The sequence below is a fragment of the Vulpes vulpes genome, chromosome X (genome assembly GCF_048418805.1).
Source record: "Vulpes vulpes isolate BD-2025 chromosome X, VulVul3, whole genome shotgun sequence".
NCBI classification, from domain to species: Eukaryota; Metazoa; Chordata; class Mammalia; order Carnivora; family Canidae; genus Vulpes; species Vulpes vulpes.
Window position 1 is genome coordinate 116,591,074 of NC_132796.1, and position 17,820 is coordinate 116,608,893.

General features: G+C 63.5%; 1 protein-coding gene across 4 annotated transcripts in view; it reads right to left on the reverse strand.

Annotated features, from left to right (window-relative positions):
* Positions 1–1,703: 1,703 nt before the first annotated feature.
* Positions 1,704–17,820, reverse strand: part of LOC140593658 (protein EOLA1-like) — a 67,829-nt gene continuing 51,712 nt past the window's right edge. For 3 of the 4 annotated variants that reach the window (XM_072743968.1, XM_072743966.1, XM_072743967.1), the window contains 3 exons: positions 6,013–6,111; positions 4,093–4,284; positions 1,704–3,269 (listed from right to left, as the gene is read on the reverse strand). In XM_072743968.1, the coding sequence (XP_072600069.1) occupies positions 2,229–3,257 (1,029 nt within the window). In that variant the 5' untranslated portion in view covers positions 3,258–3,269; positions 4,093–4,284; positions 6,013–6,111 and the 3' untranslated portion in view covers positions 1,704–2,228. Of the gene's footprint in view, positions 3,270–4,092; positions 4,285–6,012; positions 6,112–11,044; positions 11,139–17,820 lie in introns of those variants that run through there. The other variant, XM_072743969.1, reaches the window with a different exon arrangement.

Consider the following 17,820-nt stretch of genomic DNA (forward strand, 5'->3'; position numbering starts at 1 on the left):
GGGTGACTGGTTGAGGGGTAATGAGGGGGGCACTTGGCAGGATGAGCACTGGGTGTTATGCTAAATGGTGGCAAATTGAACTCCAATTAAAAAAAAAAGGGACATAGATAATAATTCACTAATACCCAGATGTGCCAGACCTGCTGCACCCACCGCCACCATCTGGCCCCATTCCGCTCCTCCTCGGCCTTCCCGGGCTGACCGTGGGCCCTGACCTCCGCCGGGTCCCCTCAGTCCCCCTCAGGGTCCATCCCTCAGTCCCCTTAGCCCCTGGACCCTCCCCTCCGCCCCCCTCAGCGTCTGCTCCCGCCACACCTGGCCTCAGGCTCTCAGGTACCCAGATGTGCCAGGCCTGCTGCACCCGCCACCACCATCTGGCTCTGTCCCGCTCCTCCGAGGCCTTCCTGGACTCACCATGGGCCCTGCCCTCTGCTAGGTCCCCTCTGTCCTGGGCTCCAGGGTCCCCGCCCCCACAGGCACTCCCTGTGCCCCTCCCCTCCTCAGACCTTGCAAAGTTCCCTTGGACCAGGCTCCTGAGCTCCATGGGCTCCAGTCCCCACCCCCACCCCAGAGCGCATTTCCCGGGTGTCCGCATGAGTCCGGCCTCCCCAAGGCCACCCCCCCAGTCCGGAGGTGGGGGCCCAGTGCCTCCATCTCTCCGGGAGGAGTGGAGGCATGAAGGTGGGACGGGGGACACCCGCAGTTCTCCCTCAGCTCCTCACCCCACTCCAGGGAAGGCCTGGGCCCCTCCTGGCTCTGGACCGAGGCCACTGCCCCAGGCCCCAGCATCCAAGCCTCAGCTCGAGGCCGCAGCCCCGCCTGGTCTCTCCTGATTCTGACAGGTCCCCCCCCCTCCCGCAGCCCTCCGGGGCCCCTCCCCTGCTCTCCAAGCCCCCTCCTGGCGCATCCGGTCCCCTGGCTGCCACCAGCCAGGGCCTGCCCACCTTTGCTCTGCGGGGACCCCAATCCGAGCCCCCACGCGAGGCCCTCCCCTCTTTCAGACCTCTGAGGTGGAAGTCAGCCCATGTCCCATCTGGACCTTGTAGCCAGGGGTCCCCAGTGCTCCCAGCAGGTGGGTCCGGCAGAGAGGGGCTCCAGGCTGGGGGGTGGGGAGCAGGAGGGCCGGGCCCTCCTTCAGGCTGGGAGGTCAGGCCCCCCCTGACCTCCCTGGGCCCCTTCCGGGACTCTGACCGGCCTGGGCCCGCCCCCCTCACCTTGCCAGGCAGTCTGCGCTCCTCCCCCCCCCCACAAGCCTCAGGTCCCCGCTTCCAGACCTGGAGGCAGAGTGGAGGCCAGCCTCCATCTCCCGCCTGCTGCTCGCTCCTCAGCTGCACACGAGTCGCGCTGCCCACAGAGCCCCCCGGCCCCGGGGCCTTGGTCCCTGCAGAGCCTGCACCGGGGGCCGCCGCCCCCCTCATCCTTCCGCCCCTTGGGGCTGGCACAGGTCTCAGGGCACCCCTGCCCACCTCCCTGCGGGACAGCGGCCGCTACACACAGTCCCCAAAGGCTGCGTGGCCCCGGGCCCCTCGTGTCCTCACTGCTCACACACAGGGCCTTGCAGGGAGCAGAGCTCAGCCGCTGTGTGGCCGTGAGGGAGCCGCCAGCAGGGCTCCCCTGGCCTCCCGCAGGCCCCGGCACATGCCAGAGCACACCAGTCCGTGTTCCTCTGGCTTTTTCAGGATGACAGACCAGAGGGACAAGAATGAAGAACAAACAACCTTTTACTTTTTTTCTCTATGTCCTGACCCCATCACTTGACGACGTGCTTTCACATTTCCAACCAATTCCTCCGCCGCCGCCGCGGATGCCTTGGGATGTGGGTCCAGAGCCCAAACACGGAGGCAGGCGGGTCGGCCAGCTGGTTTCCAGGACAGGACAAAACTGTTTAACTGTTGAACTGGGGAAGTACAGGGGCTTCGTGGGGGATGCCCCTCGCACACATAACCTGAAGCCTACGAAACCCTCAAATCTGAGCAACGTGGGAGAGCCTCCTCATGGTAACCAGCTCTGGACCTCGGGATCACGGTAGAGAACAGGCCCCCAGAGGGCCTCTTTGCCCTGCTTCCTTCCTCCGACCCTCCCCGCACTCCTTAGGAAGCCCAGAGCTGAGTCTCATCCAACAATACACACGCACCAGCAGCGGCAGAAGGGATGCCTCCCTGTCCCCAGACTAGGGGACAAGCCACCGACCCCACCCGAGGCTGGAAGGGCCTAGCCGCTCCTAGGGCTCAGGCCCCCTCTTCTTCATCACTCCTCCTCTCCTCCTTAGACTGGGCCGGGGAGTACGCTGGCTGCCTGCTATTGATGTGCAGCAAATACTCCATGACCCGCAGCTTGCTGGTTTCCTCGTAGGCCCTGGGCCCCCACAGGAACTCGTAGCGAGTAGGGTCACTGCCCGCCACCTGCCGGTACTCCACATAGCCTTCCTGCACCCAGACGTGGGTGAGGAGGTCCCCAGGCTCCCCATAGATGAGGTGCTGCTTGCCGGCAAACACTCCTATGACCCCCACCGCCTCCCACACCTTCTCCTCAGGGACACAGTCGCCCTCCAGGAGGATCACCCCCAGGAGCAGCACCAGGAGGCCGGTCTTGGGCAGGCCCTGCTCACCGCTCAGCATCCCATCATAGCTGAGGCCCAAGACGGTGACCAGGACGTAGGAGTGCACGATAGGATCCACTTCAATCAAGTCTAGGCCAAAGACCAGCTGCATGCACTCGGACGCTTGGCCCCAGATCACTGGGAAGTCGTCCTGGTATTCTGGGGTGATGACCTCCAGCATCTCTGCCTTGCTGGTAGACTGCTTGGTGCGATACTTGTGGAGCAGAAATGCTACCAGGTCAACCGCCTTCACATGGAACCCCTCCAGGGCCACGGGCGGGGCGTCTTCCCCCTCCACCCCGGTGCCCCACCGCTCCTCATCTGAAGTGCTGAAGCTGTCTTCAGACTGGCTCCAGGGAGGGCCTGCCAGAGCACTGGGGGAGGGGCAGGCCCTCAGAGGACTCTGGGGGGGACTTGGGGACCCAGCAGCAGACCCCTCCTCTGGGGTGCCAGGGTACAGGGCGAAATAGGAAGAGGAAGAGGAGGAGGAGGGGGAGGAACCCGAAAACAAAGGGGAGTAAGTGGAGGAGGGGGGAGACAGGCCCTCTTCTTCCTCCTCAGCCTCCGACAGCTGTGCATCTACTGGGCGCTGGACCTCCCTTGGGTCTTGATGATCTTCCTCATGCTTCGGGAGCTCATTCCTCTCCCCCAGAGTCATGATGACTTGTGTCTGCAGCAGAAGGGTTATGAGCAGGTGGGGGCAAAGGGACCCAAGGGCCTGGGGGAGAGAGGTGACGTGGGAACAGGGCTAGCGAGGGGAGGGTGGGGCCTCGGTTGAGGAAGGCACCCTTGGCAGCTGTGATGAAGGGGACTCCGGATCTCTGCCATGTGGGCACCCTCCAGCGTCTCCCTCCACCCCTACCCCCGGGCAGCCTTTGCCCTAAGAAGCTGGAAGAGGAGATCAAGGGCCTCCTCTGCTCTGTGACTTAGGTCTCCTGCCTCAGACCTAGGCCTTCACCTCCCAGTTCCTGCAGTCCCTGCAGGAGGGAAGCAGGGGATGCCTCAGGGTGCAGACTGGGAGCCCAGCCCTGGGCCTCCAGTGTGGACAGGAGGGCTGGCTTGGGCTCTGGGGGTCCCCACTTGCAGCCCGGGTAAGTCCCCTCCCTGCTCACTCAGGGGACTCACCTTTGCCCTGGCAGGACCTGGGCCCCACCCCTATGCTGGCCTGAAGCAAAAGTCTCAGAATACGACCATAAAGCCTCGAGACTGAGTAGAAGGAACACAGGGTGTCCACATCTGGCCACGCGTTCCCAGGGCCTCCCAGATTCCTGGGAAGGGGCGGCTGGGATCCTGCCTCCACTGACCTGAGTCCAGACCCTCAGGCCATGCCCCTGGCCTCCCTGAGAGCAGGGATGTGAAAATAAGAAGGGGCTCAGCCCTAAGGGCCATGTCCCAATTCCCAGGGCTGACAGTAGGGGCAGGCCAGCTGTCTGTGGGGTCCTCTCCTTCTTCTGACAATCAGGGTCCACTCACTCTTCTCTCCGGGTCCTCACCTGAGACTCTTGTCTGTCGCACTGATGGGCTTCCTCAGATAACCTGCCTGCTGTCCTCTCAGAGCTGGTCCTCACCTCCCCGAGAGCTCCAACAAGCTTGAAAAGGCACCTCGGATACTGATTTATAAGCAAACAGAGATGTGCCCTCGGTGCACAGTTCCTGGCTCTCTGCTCTCAGACTCCTGGAATTTCCTAAGGGTGGGGAGTAAGGAGGGTGTCTCCTGTTACGGCCCTGAGGTGGCTCCGGGAAGCCCCTTGGGATGGGGCCTGGTGGCCAGGAGAACCACCCAGGCCAGTGGAGGGATGGAACCTTCAGCCCCACCCCCCAGCCCCAGGGAGGGCAGAGGGGCTGGGGATCGGGTGATGGAGCCTCCCCTACACCCCAGAGGCACAAGGCCAGAGAGCTGGCAGGCTGGTGAATGGGGAGGTGTGGGAGAGTGGCCGTGCTAACGGAGCGGTGGCTCTGCACCCCTTCCCACGTCACTTGGCCTGTGCAGCTCTTGTGTCTGGCCGCTGCTGAGCTACATCCTTTCGTGATCCACCAGTGATGGAGGAAGTGACTTGTGCGCCTGCGTTCTGCGAGCTGCTCCGGCCACTTCATGGACCCCAGGGTGGGCCTGGGGACACTCTGCCTTAGAGCCCTTTGGTCTCAAGCACCCGAAACAATCCAAGTGGCCGCTGAAGGCTTGGCCACCCTTGTAGGTCGAGCCCGTGCCTTTGGAATCTGAGCCTATCTCTGGATAGTGTCAGGGCTGCACGGACTTCCTGAACTCAGGTGGGTTTAAGAGATTCCCTGTTGTGGGGAACCCCCCACCCTGTTGCTGTTGGTACCAGAATGAATGTCCTCATTCCTCGTCCAGGCCCGCGCCAGGCAATATCAGGAAGGGTTGGCTTGGAGACCGGGCCTCTGTCCTGGGGCGCAGATGCCCTCAGGCTCCCGAGAGGGTCCTCAGCATTATCCTGCCAGGGCCTGCCCTTCCTCTGGGCCCCCAACCTCCAACAGGGGACACATGCCCCTCACACCAAGACCTCACCCTTCTCAGGTCCGCCCACCTTCCTGCCCGCCCACCCGCCCGAGGGACCAGCGAGCATGCTGCTGGGGGCCACCGCTGACTGGTGCTTCCCACGCCGCCCACCAGGCAGGCCGGACTCTGGCGGCCTTTTCTCTTGAGATAGGGCTGGGGGTCCAGTCGGTCCTCCCTCGGGGCCTTCGCATTGCTGCCTGGGGGAATCTTAGGATCCTCCATCTGCCGCCGTGAGGTCTCCTACAGACCATGGGCCCTACATCCCTGAGCACCCCCAGCCCTCGCTCGGGATCAGGCCCCGTCCAGCCCTCCCTGTGCTGAGAACAGGGAACCTGGACTCTCTAAGGGCCCTTCTCTTTTGAAGGTGGGGGAACCTCCATACCCTCAGTCTTCCCAAAGGGTCCTTTGCTTGACGCCTAGCAAATCTTTGACCTCTTTTCCCTGCCCACCACATGTGGATTCTGCTATTGACCTGAAGCCACCCCTCTGAACGGAGACTCACCTCCCGGAGCCCAAGAAGATGGGTGCATCCAGCACCTGCAGCCACCCCGGAAAGTGGTGTTTGAGGATGCCGAGGCCGGGACACCGGGGCCCACTCTGTGTGGGTGGGGAACCCCTTCAGCCCCTTCAAGGTACATTTTGATTCCCTGCAGTGCCTGCAGCTATCTCTACCCACCCTGACCATGCACCCCGCAAAGCCTGTCCCTCAGGACCTTACCACAGAGGTGAAAGGGCTGGTGGGGGAGCAGCCTGGCCTAGAGAGACCTGAGTGGCCAGGGCAGCGAGGGGCAGCGTCGGGCTTGGCTGCCAGGGCTCCCTTGTGTGCTGGGCTGGGCTGGGCAGGCCTGGTGAGGCGAGCCCCTGGCGCCAGGCTCAGAGAGAGCATGCACCTCACCTGGACCAGTGGCACCAGCGCACATGCGGTGCTCCTGTGCTCTGCGACCTTAGCGCTCCCACCTCAGACCGAGGGCTCTGCTGCCAGTTCTTGGAGGCCCTGCAGGAGGGAAGCAGGGGGCACCTCAGGGTGTAGACTGTGAGCCCAGCCCTGGGCCCCAGTGTGGACAGGAGGGCTGGCTCCCACCCTGGGAGGTCCCAGCAGGCCAGGCAGGGTGGTCCCCTCCTTGGCCTCTCAGCAGACTGCTCTGGCCCCTGCCCTGGCCCAAACCCAGGCCCCATCCCTGGCCCCTGGCCCTTGGCAGGGCCCGTGCCCCAGGCCTCCATCGGCGAGCCTGAGGCCAAAGCATCCCCACAAGACCAGGTTGCCCCGACTCCCCACACGAGGAGCCCAGGGGACCGGCTCTGGGCAGGCCTGCCAAAGGTCTCCAGGGCTCGTCCAGAGCCACCAAATAAGGGATCATGGATCATGGATCACGCATCAGGGGAGGGATGACCCAGCTCTGGCTTCCCTCTGGGCCAGGATGGGGCGCCTCTCGCTCTTCACCTGGACCCTATGCAAGGCCTGGGAAGACTCTCTGGCTGGCCCTGAGGCCACCCTCCTTGCACTTTCCTTGCAAGGGCCCCTGCAACGACCCCCCACCAGCCAAAGTCCAGAGAAATCAGTCGGCCCACCCGTCCCGCCTCTCCCCATGGCCCACACAAGCGGCCGGGGCGGCCTGGTCCCCAGGGATCCTGCTGAGGAAGACATCCCCTCATTTCTCACCTCGAGCCCCGCCAGGGCCGGGACCGGGGCCAGGGCAGGGCACCCGCCTCCTCTGCTGATCTGAGTCCAGACCCTCAGGCCCAGGCCCTCCCCTCCCTGAGCCCAGGGATCTGAAGAGGAGGAGGGGCTCCGTGGGACAGGCCCCACCACCCCATCCCTTCCCAGGGCTGCCAGGGAGGGGCACCCAGATTTCTGGGCCATCCCCTCCTGGGCCTGAGGGCTGTCTTGGGGGCCACTCACCCCTTCAATGTGGGGGCGGGGGGTTGGGGGGTCCCCGTACTGACTCTTGGCAGGCCCCAGGACTCCTGGGTATCTATCCCCCAGGTAGGCTTGCTCCCAAGCCCTGACTGGGACCTCTCCCAGCGGGGTCCTCACCTCCCTGAGAACTGGGAGAGGAGGGGGAGGTGGCAGCAGTCCTTGCCCTCCACCTACATTCCACCCAGTTCACAGAGAGCTGGGAGCACTGGCTGGCCCCTCGGTCCTGGGCTAGGAGTCCACTCTGTCCTCAGGGTGCTCATGTGTATTTTCGGCAGGACCTGGAACTATCCCTTCTCACCTGAGTATGCATCCCACCCACAGGCCAAGGCCCCGATCACGCTGGGACCCAGGGGAGAAAGCAGGGTGCTCACTTTTCTTGACCCCTGGCCTGGCCTTGCAGGGCTGACCCCAGGAGCAGGTTTTCGCTGGGTCCCCTACGTCTGGGTGGGGGTCTGCTTAGTCCTCCCTCAGGATCGTGAGACTCCACCCTCTCCTGACCTGAGGCCACACTATAGGACCAAGGCTGGCACCTCCTGGGACCCTGGGTGCAGAAGTCAGGACACAGGTCGGCTGCTCCCCTCCTCCAGGGGAATGGCCAAGAAGGTGCCCAAGGGCAATCAAATCACTGTCTGTTTTAGGCTCTAAGGTCCTCAACTCTCACTCTGCACCCCTCCCGGACGCCAACCAGACCGGAGGCCCTGCCCTCAGCTGTCCTGAGTCCGTTCTCCTCTGACTGCCCCATGCACGGCTGAGATCCAAGGCCAAATTCGGGGTGCGCCTTAGGTGGCCAGCTGCTCAAGGGCCTCCCACTGATGACTCTGTCCTGGGGACCAGAGTCCCCTCAGTTCTCCGAGGGTCCTCACCTTGACTCTGGCAGGATCTGGGCCCTCCCTGCTGCCAAATCCAAGGACCTGCCTCTTACCCCCAGCCCCAGCCTCTGTGGGTCCCGGAGGCGGAAGCCTGCACACTCTGCTTGTCCTCCTTCTGCTCAGGGGTCCCCCGGGCCTGACTCTCCCAGGACCAGCCCCTCTATCCAGGGTCTCCCAGGTCGTACCTCTGGAGCCTCCCATCCAGGCCCACTCGCTCCTGACCCTCAGTTTTTAAACCAGGGCCCTAGCCTTGGTCAGGCAGTCCTGACACGCTGCCCGTGGACAGGGCACACACAGACCTCCCGGGGCCGACAGCAGGGCCAGCTTTCAGGGCGCTGTCCCTCTTGTGGAGTCCGGGCGCCTCCCTGAGTCCTCCCTCGGGGATCTCCACTTGCCCGCAGCACATCTGGTCCTCTCTTTGCCGTCTCCAGGCCTGTTCCTTCAGACCAAAGCCCTCATTGCCCTGAGAACCGCGGGCAAAGACTGTGGACGTCACAACAGGCTACCAAGTCTGGGGAGTCCCCGGGCTGATGAGAGGCTCACACGGTTTCCTTGGGGTCCCTCTGTACCCCATCTGGACTCTCTGGATGGCCTGTGCCTTCGGCTCTGCTGCCCGAGAGCCCTCCTTACGACAAGCTCTCTGTCTCACGACCCGGAGCAGAAGTCAGCACCTGCCCCGTCTCATCGTGCTCCCACCCAGGAGCCTCCTGGGACTGACTCCCTGCTGGGTCCAGGATCCCTCAGTCCTCCTTCTTGTCCTCATCTTGACTCCAGGAGAACCCCGGCCCTCCCCTGCTCTTTCCACCAGTCCCCCTGTCTGTCTGAGCCCCAGATGTGGAGGTCAAGGCAGCCCAAGTGTCCTCTGCCCAAGATGGGGAGCTTCCCTAGGTTGCTGCTCGGGATTGACATCTGTGGGGAAGCAGGCCTCTGTTCTGGGGTGCCTGGTCCCTCAGGCTTCCCTTGGTTGCTATCTGGACTCCCCACACAGTCTGTGCTGGGGCCCCGAGCCGACCCGAGCCCTTTCCCCTCGGACCCAGGTCCCAAGATCTCTCCAAAGGTTCAAGCATATTTCACTGGACACCACCTCCATAACCAGGGGCCCCCAGGGCTGCAGCAGGGACAGCGTACCTCTATCTGTCATGGGATGGGCCCTGTCTCCTCAAAGGGCCTGGGCCCTCCCCTCTGCCCACCTGAGGCCCTGCTCCTGACACCAGGCCTCTGGATGCTCTGAGACCCAGATACAGAATTTGGGCCTCACCACGTGTTCCCATCCCCCACCCCTCACAGACCTTCGGGGACTGACTCGGCGGGGATGCGGGGTCCCTTGGTCATCCCTCCGCATCCTCACAGGGAGTCCCAGCAGGACCTGGGCCCACCCTCTGCCCCCTCAGGGAGGCCCTGCTTGTAACACCAGGCCCTTAGTCTCTTAGAACCTCAGATGCTGAAGTGGGGCCTCATCACGTGTTCCCATCCCCCACCCCTCACGTACCTTCCAGGACTGACTCTGGGCTGGGGTGCAGGGTCCCTGGGTCCTCCCTCTGCATCCTCACTGAACATCCCAGCAGGACCTGGCCCCTCCCCTCTGCCCACCTGAGGCCCTGCTCCTGACACCAGGCCTCTGGATGCTCTGAGACCCGGATGTGGCTGTCTGCACTCCCCAAATGCCCGTCTCCTCCCCGGCCCATGAGGGGCCTTCCCAGACTGTCCTGTGTTTCTCCGTCCTCCCTCTGCAACCTCATGAGGAATCCCAGCAGGGCCTGGGCACTCCCCCTGCCCACCTGAGGGAGGCCCTGTTCCGACGCCAAGGCCTCCTGACTCCCCGAGACCCAGATGCCGACGCCTGGACTCGGCCCGTACTGCCAACCCCCAGGGGCCTTCCTGGACTCACACGAGGACCCCACCACCTAGAGCACTCCTCTTTTCTCCCTGAGGGTTCGAACCTTTGCTCAGGTGACTGCAGGGCCTCCTCTCTGCCCACCTGAGGGAGGCACGTGCCTTAGGCCTGTGTCTCAGAGACCCAGGGGCAGAAGTGGGGCTTTACCACCTGCTCCCACGACCCCCACCCCCCACGACCTTCCCGGGACTGACTCTGGGCTGCGGTGTGGGGTCCCTCCGCCGCTTCTGCATCCTCACCGGGAATCGCAGCAGCCGGGGCCCTCCCCTCCGCCCTCAGCATCTGCTCCCGCCACACCAGGCCTCAGGCTCTCGGGTACCCGGATGTGCCAGGCCTGCCGCACCCGCCACCACCATCCGACCCCATCCCGCTATGCCGCGGCCTTCCCGGGCTGACCGTGGGCTCTGCCCTCCGCCGGGTCCCCTCTGTCCTCCTCAGGGTCCATCCCTCGCGTCCCCTTAGCCCCTGGACCCTCCCTCCACCCACTTCAGCATCTGCTCCCGCCACACCGGGCCTCAGGCTCTCGGGTACCCGGATGTGCCAGGCCTGCCGCACCCGCCGCCACCATCTGGCTCCATCCCGCTCCCCCGCGGCCTTCCCGGGCTCACCGTGGGCCCTGACCTCCGCCGTGTCCCCTCTGTCCCCCTCAGGGTCCATCCCTCACCTCCCCTTAGCCCCTGGACCCTCCCCTCCGCCTACCTCAGGGTCTGCTCCCGCCACAGCGAGCCTCAGGCTCTCGGGTACCCGGATGTGCCAGGCCTGTCGCACCCGCCGCCACCATCTGGCCCCATCCCGCTCCCCCGCGGCCTTCCCGGGCTCACCGTGGGCCCTGACCTCCGCCGTGTCCCCTCTATCCCCCTCAGGGTCCATCCCTCACCTCCCCTTAGCCCCTGGACCCTCCCCTCCGCCTACCTCAGGGTCTGCTCCCGCCACAGCGGGCCTCAGGCTCTCGGGTACCCGGATGTGCCAGGCCTGTCGCACCCACCGCCACCATCCGGCCCCATCCCGCTCCCCCGCGGCCTTCCCGGGCTCACCGTGGGCCCTGACCTCCGCCGGGTCCCCTCTGTCCTCCTCAGGGTCCATGCCGCGCCTCCCCTTAGCCCCTGGGCCCTCCCTCCGCCCCCCTCAGCGACTGCTCCCGCCACACCAGGCCTCAGGCTCTCGGGTACCCGGATGTGCCAGGCCTGCCTCACGCGCCGCCACCATCCGGCCCCATCCCACTCCCCCGCGGCCTTCCCGGGCTCACCGTGGGCCCTGACCTCCGCCGGGTCCCCTCTGTCCTCCCTCAGGGTTCATATCTTGCCTTCCCTTAGCTCCTCAGCCATCGCGTCTGACCACCTAAGAGCTGCTCCTAACACCTGGTCTCTCAGAGCCCGGATGCGGAAGTGGGGCCTCACCACGTGTTCCCATCCCCCCCACCACGACCTTCCCGGAACCGACTCTGGGCTGGGGTGCGGGGTCCCCCAGGCCTCTTCCCCATCCTCACCGGGAATCCCAGCAGCACCCGGGGCCCTCCCCTCTGCCCTCATGTCCCAGGCCCTGCTCCTGATGCCAGGGGCCCCCAGTGTCTCGGGAGACCGGGATATGGAAGTGTGGCCACACTACCCGAGCGGCCGCCCACCAGAGGGCAGGTCTCCGGTCCTACGGGGACCTCACAGCCCTGGCAACCGTCCGACGGGGTCCCCTTTGTCCCTGTCAATGGTCTATCCCTCGCCTCGCCTTAGCCCCGGGACCCTCCCTCCGCCCCCCTCAGCGTCTGCTCCCGCCACACTGGGCCTCAGGCTCTCGGGTACCCGGATGTGCCAGGCCTGCCGCACCCGCCACCACCATCCGACCCCATCCCGCTATGCCGTGGCCTTCCCGGGCTGACCGTGGGCCCTGAACTCCGCCGTGTCCCCTCTATCCCCCTCGGGGTCCATCCCTCGCCTCCCCTTAGCCCCTGGGCCCTCCCCTCCGCCCTCAGCATCTGCTCCCGCCACACCAGGCCTCAGGCTCTCGGGTACCGGATGTGCCAGACCTGCCGCACCCGCCACCACCATCCGGCCCCATCCCGCTCCCCCGCGGCCTTCCCGGGCTGACCGTGGGCCCTGACCTCCGCCGGGTCCCCTCTGTCCTCCCTCAGGGTTCATATGTTGCCTTCCCGTAGCTCCTCAGCCATCGCGTCTGACCACCTAAGAGCTGCTCCTAACACCTGGTCTCTCAGAGCCCGGATGCAGAAGTGGGGCCTCACCTCGTGTTCCCATCCCCCCCACGACCTTCCCCGGACTAACTCTGGGCTGGGGTACGGGGTCCCCCGGGCCTCTTCCGCATCCTCACCGGGATTCCCAGCAGCACCCGGGGCCCTCCCCTGTACCCACGTGTCCTAGCCCTGATCCTGATGCCAGGGGCCCCCAGTGCCTCAGGAGGCCCGGATGTGGAAGTCTGAGCACCCATACTCCCATGTGAGGGCAGGTCCCCACCCAGGGGGCCTCAAAGCCCTTATGATCCTCTGACGGGATACTCTTTGTCCCAGTCAATGGCCCATCCCTCGGTCCTCTTAGCCCCGCGACCCTCCCTCCAACCACCTCAGCGTCAGCTCCTGCCACAGCAGGCCCCAGGCTCCTGGGTACCCGGATGTGCCAGGCCTGCCGCACCCGCCGCCACCATCCGGCCCCATCCCGCTCCCCCGCGGCCTTCCCGGGCTCACCGTGGGCCCTGACCCCCGCCGAGTCCCCTCTGTCCCCCTCAGGGTCCATCCCTCGCCTCCCCTTAGCCCCTGGGCCCTCCCCTCCGCCTACCTCAGGGTCTGCTCCCGCCACACCAGGCCTCAGGCTCTCGGGTACCCGGTGTGCCAGGCCTGTCGCACCCGCCGCCACCATCTGGCCCCATCCCGCTCCTCTGCGGCCTTCCCGGGCTCACCGTGGGCCCTGACCTCCGCCGGGTCCCCTCTGTCCTCCCTCAGGGTTCATATCTTTCCTTCCCTTAGCTCCTCAGCCATCGCGTCTGACCACCTAAGAGCTGCTCCTAACACCTGGTCTCTCAGAGCCCGGATGCGGAAGTGGGGCCTCACCTCGTGTTCCCATCCCCCCCACGACCTTCCCCGGACTAACTCTGGGCTGGGGTGGGGGTCCCCCGGGCCTCTTCACCATCCTCACTGGGAATCCCAGCAGCACCCGGGGCCCTGCCCTCTGCCCTCATGTCCCAGGCCCTGCTCCTGATGCCAGGGGCCCCCAGTGTCTCGGGAGACCGGGATATGGAAGTGTGGCCACACTACCCGAGCGGCCGCCCACCAGAGGGCAGGTCTCCGGTCCTACGGGGACCTCACAGCCCTGGCGACCCTCCGACGGGGTCCCCTTTGTCCCTGTCAATGGTCCATCCCTCGCCTCGCCTTAGCCCCGGGACCCTCCCTCCGCCCCCCTCAGCGTCTGCTCCCGCCACACCGGGCCTCAGGCTCTCGGGTACCCGGATGTGCCAGGCCTGCCGCACCCGCCACCACCATCCGACCCCATCCCGCTATGCCGCGGCCTTCCCGGGCTCACCGTGGGCCCTGACCTCCGCCGTGTCCCCTCTATCCCCCTCAGGGTTCATCCCTCACCTCCCCTTAGCCCCTGGGCCCTCCCCTCCGCCCTCAGCATCTGCTCCCGCCACACTGGGCCTCAGGCTCTCGGGTACCCGGATGTACCAGGCCTGCCGCACCCGCCGCCACCATCGGCCCCGTCCCGCTCCTCCGCGGCCTTCCCGGGCTGACCGTGGGCCCTGACCTCCGCAGGGTCCCCTCTGTCCTGGGCTCCTGGGTCCCCGCCCTCTCACCCCGCCCCCACCGTCACTCCCTGTGTCCCTGCCCCTTCTCAGGCCACTGCCCCAGGCCCCAGCATCGTGCCCTCAGCTCCAGGCCGTGGCCCCGCCTTCCCCAGGTGGTCTCTCGGGGTTCCTGACAGGCCCCACCCCCGCACCCCCCGCCGCCCTCCGGGGCCCCTCCCCCGCCCTCCGAGCCCCCTCCCGGGGCTACCTGCTGCCTGGCTGCCACTGCCCGGGCCTGGCCTCCTTCCAGGGGACCCCACTGCGACCCCCCACACGAGGCCCTCCGCTCTCTCAGACCTCCGCGGCGGAAGTCGGCCCACGTCACATCGGGACCCCGTGCACCGGTCCCTAAGGGCTGATTGCACGTCCCCTGGAGATGGGCTCCGCGGGGCGGTGGTAGGAGGACCCGTGTGGGAGGCTCCCTGGGTCCTCTCGCGGGGCCTCCCTCCCTGCACTCGGGCGGGCTGGGGCCTCGGCTCTCTGCAGACCTCAGCCTGTGCCCCTGACCCGAGCCTCTCAGGCCCCGACGTCCCTGAGCGCCTGAGGGATGGTGGCTGCGGCTCGGGCCCCACCCCACCGGCTCTGCAGGTCCCGGGGTGGCCCAGGGCTGCTGGCAGGGGCACAGCAGGGTTCGGTGGCCCCCAGCGTCCTGGGACAGCTCGGCTGTCAGTCCTCACCCAGGAGGCCCTCATCAGGACACAGGCCTGCCTGCAGCCTGTGCAGCTGCCTGCTGCCTGCAGCCTCTGCTGTGCAGCCGCAGCGCCCATAGCCCCGGGGCAGGGGCAGGGGCAGGGTAGGGGCAGGGGCCGGGAGGAAGCGCCCCTTCCCATGGGGTCCCTTGGCCAGCAGCCAGACTTTAGGAACATCGTGCTAAAGGTTTACGTTCCTGGGGGCGGCCGAGCAGCTGCAAGGGTGTCTAGGGGCGTCCAGTATTGCGGGGCCCACTGCAGGGGGTTTTCCCCTGACTTGCTGCGTCATCGGGAGAAACACACCGTCCCTCTCTACCGAGTGTGTCCTGTGCACGCGTATGAGTGCTGGCACGCTTACAGGCCTATTTATATATGTGTGGCCTGTGGATATACTGCCTTTAGGAAAGACTAACTTCTCACACTACATGTCAATACTCACTATTCTATTTCCGCTCCAGTGTTTATATCCTCTTCAAATAAGTTTTGAAAAGGACATCTTGCCATTGTAAGGTGATTTTAGATAGCTAATGCCAGAATCCAGAAGCATCCGCCTCAAACAGTGCCGTGTTCTCTGCTCTCCTGATACTTGCCCAGGGCTACTGGCATGTGTCCTGCCAGGTCGTGCATCAGGTTTGTGCCAGGAAGTAGGGGCAGAAGGTGAAAGTTGTTCCCACTCCCCCTGCTTTCCTCTGCATCTCTGCAGCCTACATTCTCTCCCCACATCCCTGCTGCCCCTACATCCCCACCCCAGATACCAGAATCCACCTGCACTCTTAAGGGTACCCCCGGGGCTTTCTTCTGTGTTGTTCTGATACTGCTGTTCATACTCTGTGTGTTTTGAAAGACTTGCCATTTTGTAGAGCACACTTAGGTGCAGGGAAACAGCACTATACACAGATTTCCCACTTAGCCGCTTCCACGCTCCTACATAGATTCCCTCATACCAACACCCCACCACAGCCACACGCTGCTCATCACTGATGAAGGCCCTCGATTCATCCACATCACACAGAGCCCATAGAACCCGTTAATCTTCACTCCTGGTATTTTTTATGGGTTTAAACTCATGTATGATGATGTGTATCCATCAGGATAGTACTAGACAGAGGATTTCACTATTCTGCCTATTGCTTCCTCCCCACACAGCCCTGTGCACCAATGATAGTGTCGTAGTCTCCAGAAATTTCCCTTTATACAGTGTCATTAATTGCGAATCATACAACATGGAGCTTTTCCACATGGGCTCGGTCACTCAGTAATATGCATTTCAGTTTCTCCAAAATTCTCATGACTGGATAGCTCATTTCTTTTGAGAGCACCCAGAGTCCATTACCTGGTTTTACTACAGCTTATCAGGTAACCTACTAAAACACATCTGGGTACCTCTATATTTGAAAAAAAGATGACAAAAACAATAATAAACATCAATGCGTACGATCACATGTGGAAAAGTTTTTAACTTTCTTGGGTACATTCCCATACGGTTGGTGGATAATATGGTAAGGATACATGTACATATCTAAAACTGCATAAATATCTTTAGGGGACTTGTAGCAGTGGCATTCCCAATAAGGCAGGACAAGGTTTTCTGCACCTACACGTCACATCAAGCAATTGGTTTGTAAAAGCGGACATACGGGTGGAAGAGGTGAACAGTGGCGGGGGGATATGTACAAGTGGAGACAGTAGAAGCATAAGTATAAAAGACAACAAAAAAACACATATATTTAATATTTTTTCCTAAATACATATATATATGTATAGCATGTGTATATATATATGAACTTACACTATATGTAGTATTCAAGATGAGAGACCAAGCCATGTACTTTAGACTCCAGACAGAATCCCAGGGCTTTGAGGAAAAAAATGGGTTGGAAAGCGTCAAGGACAGAAGCTCAAGAGACAGGGTCGGGACGTGCAGCCAAGAAAAAGGAAAAGTCTTTTGTTCTGGCTTCCTGTGCCTCCTCGCCCTTTCATTCTGCAAGGGCCTTCCCAGACCAGTGTGCTCTGGCATGGGTCGGGGCCGGTGGAATGGACGAGAAAGGGCCCGTGAGAGGCCAGAGGAGCCCTGCTGGCGGCTCCCTCACGGCCACACAGCGGCTGAGCTCTGCTCCCTGCAAGGCCCTGTGTGTGAGCAGTGAGGACACGAGGGGCCCGGGGCCACGCCGCCTTCAGGGACTGTGTGTAGCAGCCGCTGTCCCGCAGGGAGGCGGAGAGGGGTGCCCTGAGACCTGCGCCAGCCCCAAGGGGTGGAAGGGTGACGGGGGCGGCGGCCCCCGGGGCAGGCTCTCCAGGGGCGAAGGCCCCAGGGCCCCGGGGGCTCTGTGGGCAGCGTGACTCCTCGTGTGCAGCTGAGGAGCATGCAGTGGGCGGGGGACAGTGGCCCTACTTAGAGAAGGGGCGCTTTAGGGGTGGGAGCAAAGTCTGAAGTGGGTGATTGCTCTGAGCATCCTTGTTGGATCCTGCAAAGACCCAGCACTGTCCTGTGACAGGAAGGAACGCTATTTGGTTTCTTCCCAACCGCATCAGAAACGTTGAGCCCAAGAAGTAGAGTTGTGTTGCCTTATCCTCTCCAGTGTAGAGTCTGTGGAGAAATGGGATCCCTTGTATGCTCTTGGGAGAATGTTACCCGGTCACAGCTGCTCTGGAAAAAGAGTATGGCAGGCCCTGGAAAAATTACGGGTGGAATTACCGTGTGACCCCGCCATGGTTATTCTGAGTGTATAGTCCAGGAATTGAAAGCTGGTCTCTAAACCTCTTTGGGCACCGTTTTCAGGGCAGCGGTCTTCAGACAGCTGCAATGTAGGCGTGATCTTGTGACCTATGAGGAGGATTTGGAGTGGGTCGTCCCGGGACCGAGACCCATTTCTCCTGTGTATCTGGGCTTGGTCCAGGGTCCTGCCTCAGAGCTCCCTTAACCCTTGTAATTCCAGAGTGTGGGGGGTAAGGAGGGTGTCTTCTGTTACGTCCCTGAGGTGGCTCCGGGAAGCCCCTTGGGATGGGGCCTGGTGGCCAGGAGAACCACCCAGGCCAGTGGAGGGATGGAACCTTCAGCCCCACCCCCAGCCCAGGGAGGGCAGAGGGGCTGGGGATCGGGTGATGGAGCCTCCCCTACACCCCAGAGGCCCAGGGCCAGAGAGCTGGCAGGCTGGTGAACGGGGAGGTGTGGGAGAGGGGCCGCGCAGACAGAGCAGCAGCTCTGCACCCCTTCCCACGTCACTTGGTCTGTGCAGCTCTTGTGTCTGGCCGCTGCTGAGCTACATCCTTTCACGATCCACCAGTGATGGAGGAAGTTACTTGTGCGCCTGCGTTCTGCGAGCTGCTCCGGCCACTTCATGGACCCCAGGGTGGGCCTGGGGATGCTCTGCCTTAGAGCCTTTTGGTCACAGGGACAGGTAACATTCCAGGGTTTGGGACTGGCGGGGTAGGCGTGGGCAGCCTGGTAGAATGGAATGTGTGGAATGTGCTGCTGTCTCTGTATGCAGAGTGGACAACTGCGGGGGATCCTGGCCACCCTGCCTGTCTACGCCCCATGTGTCTCACGGTGCTG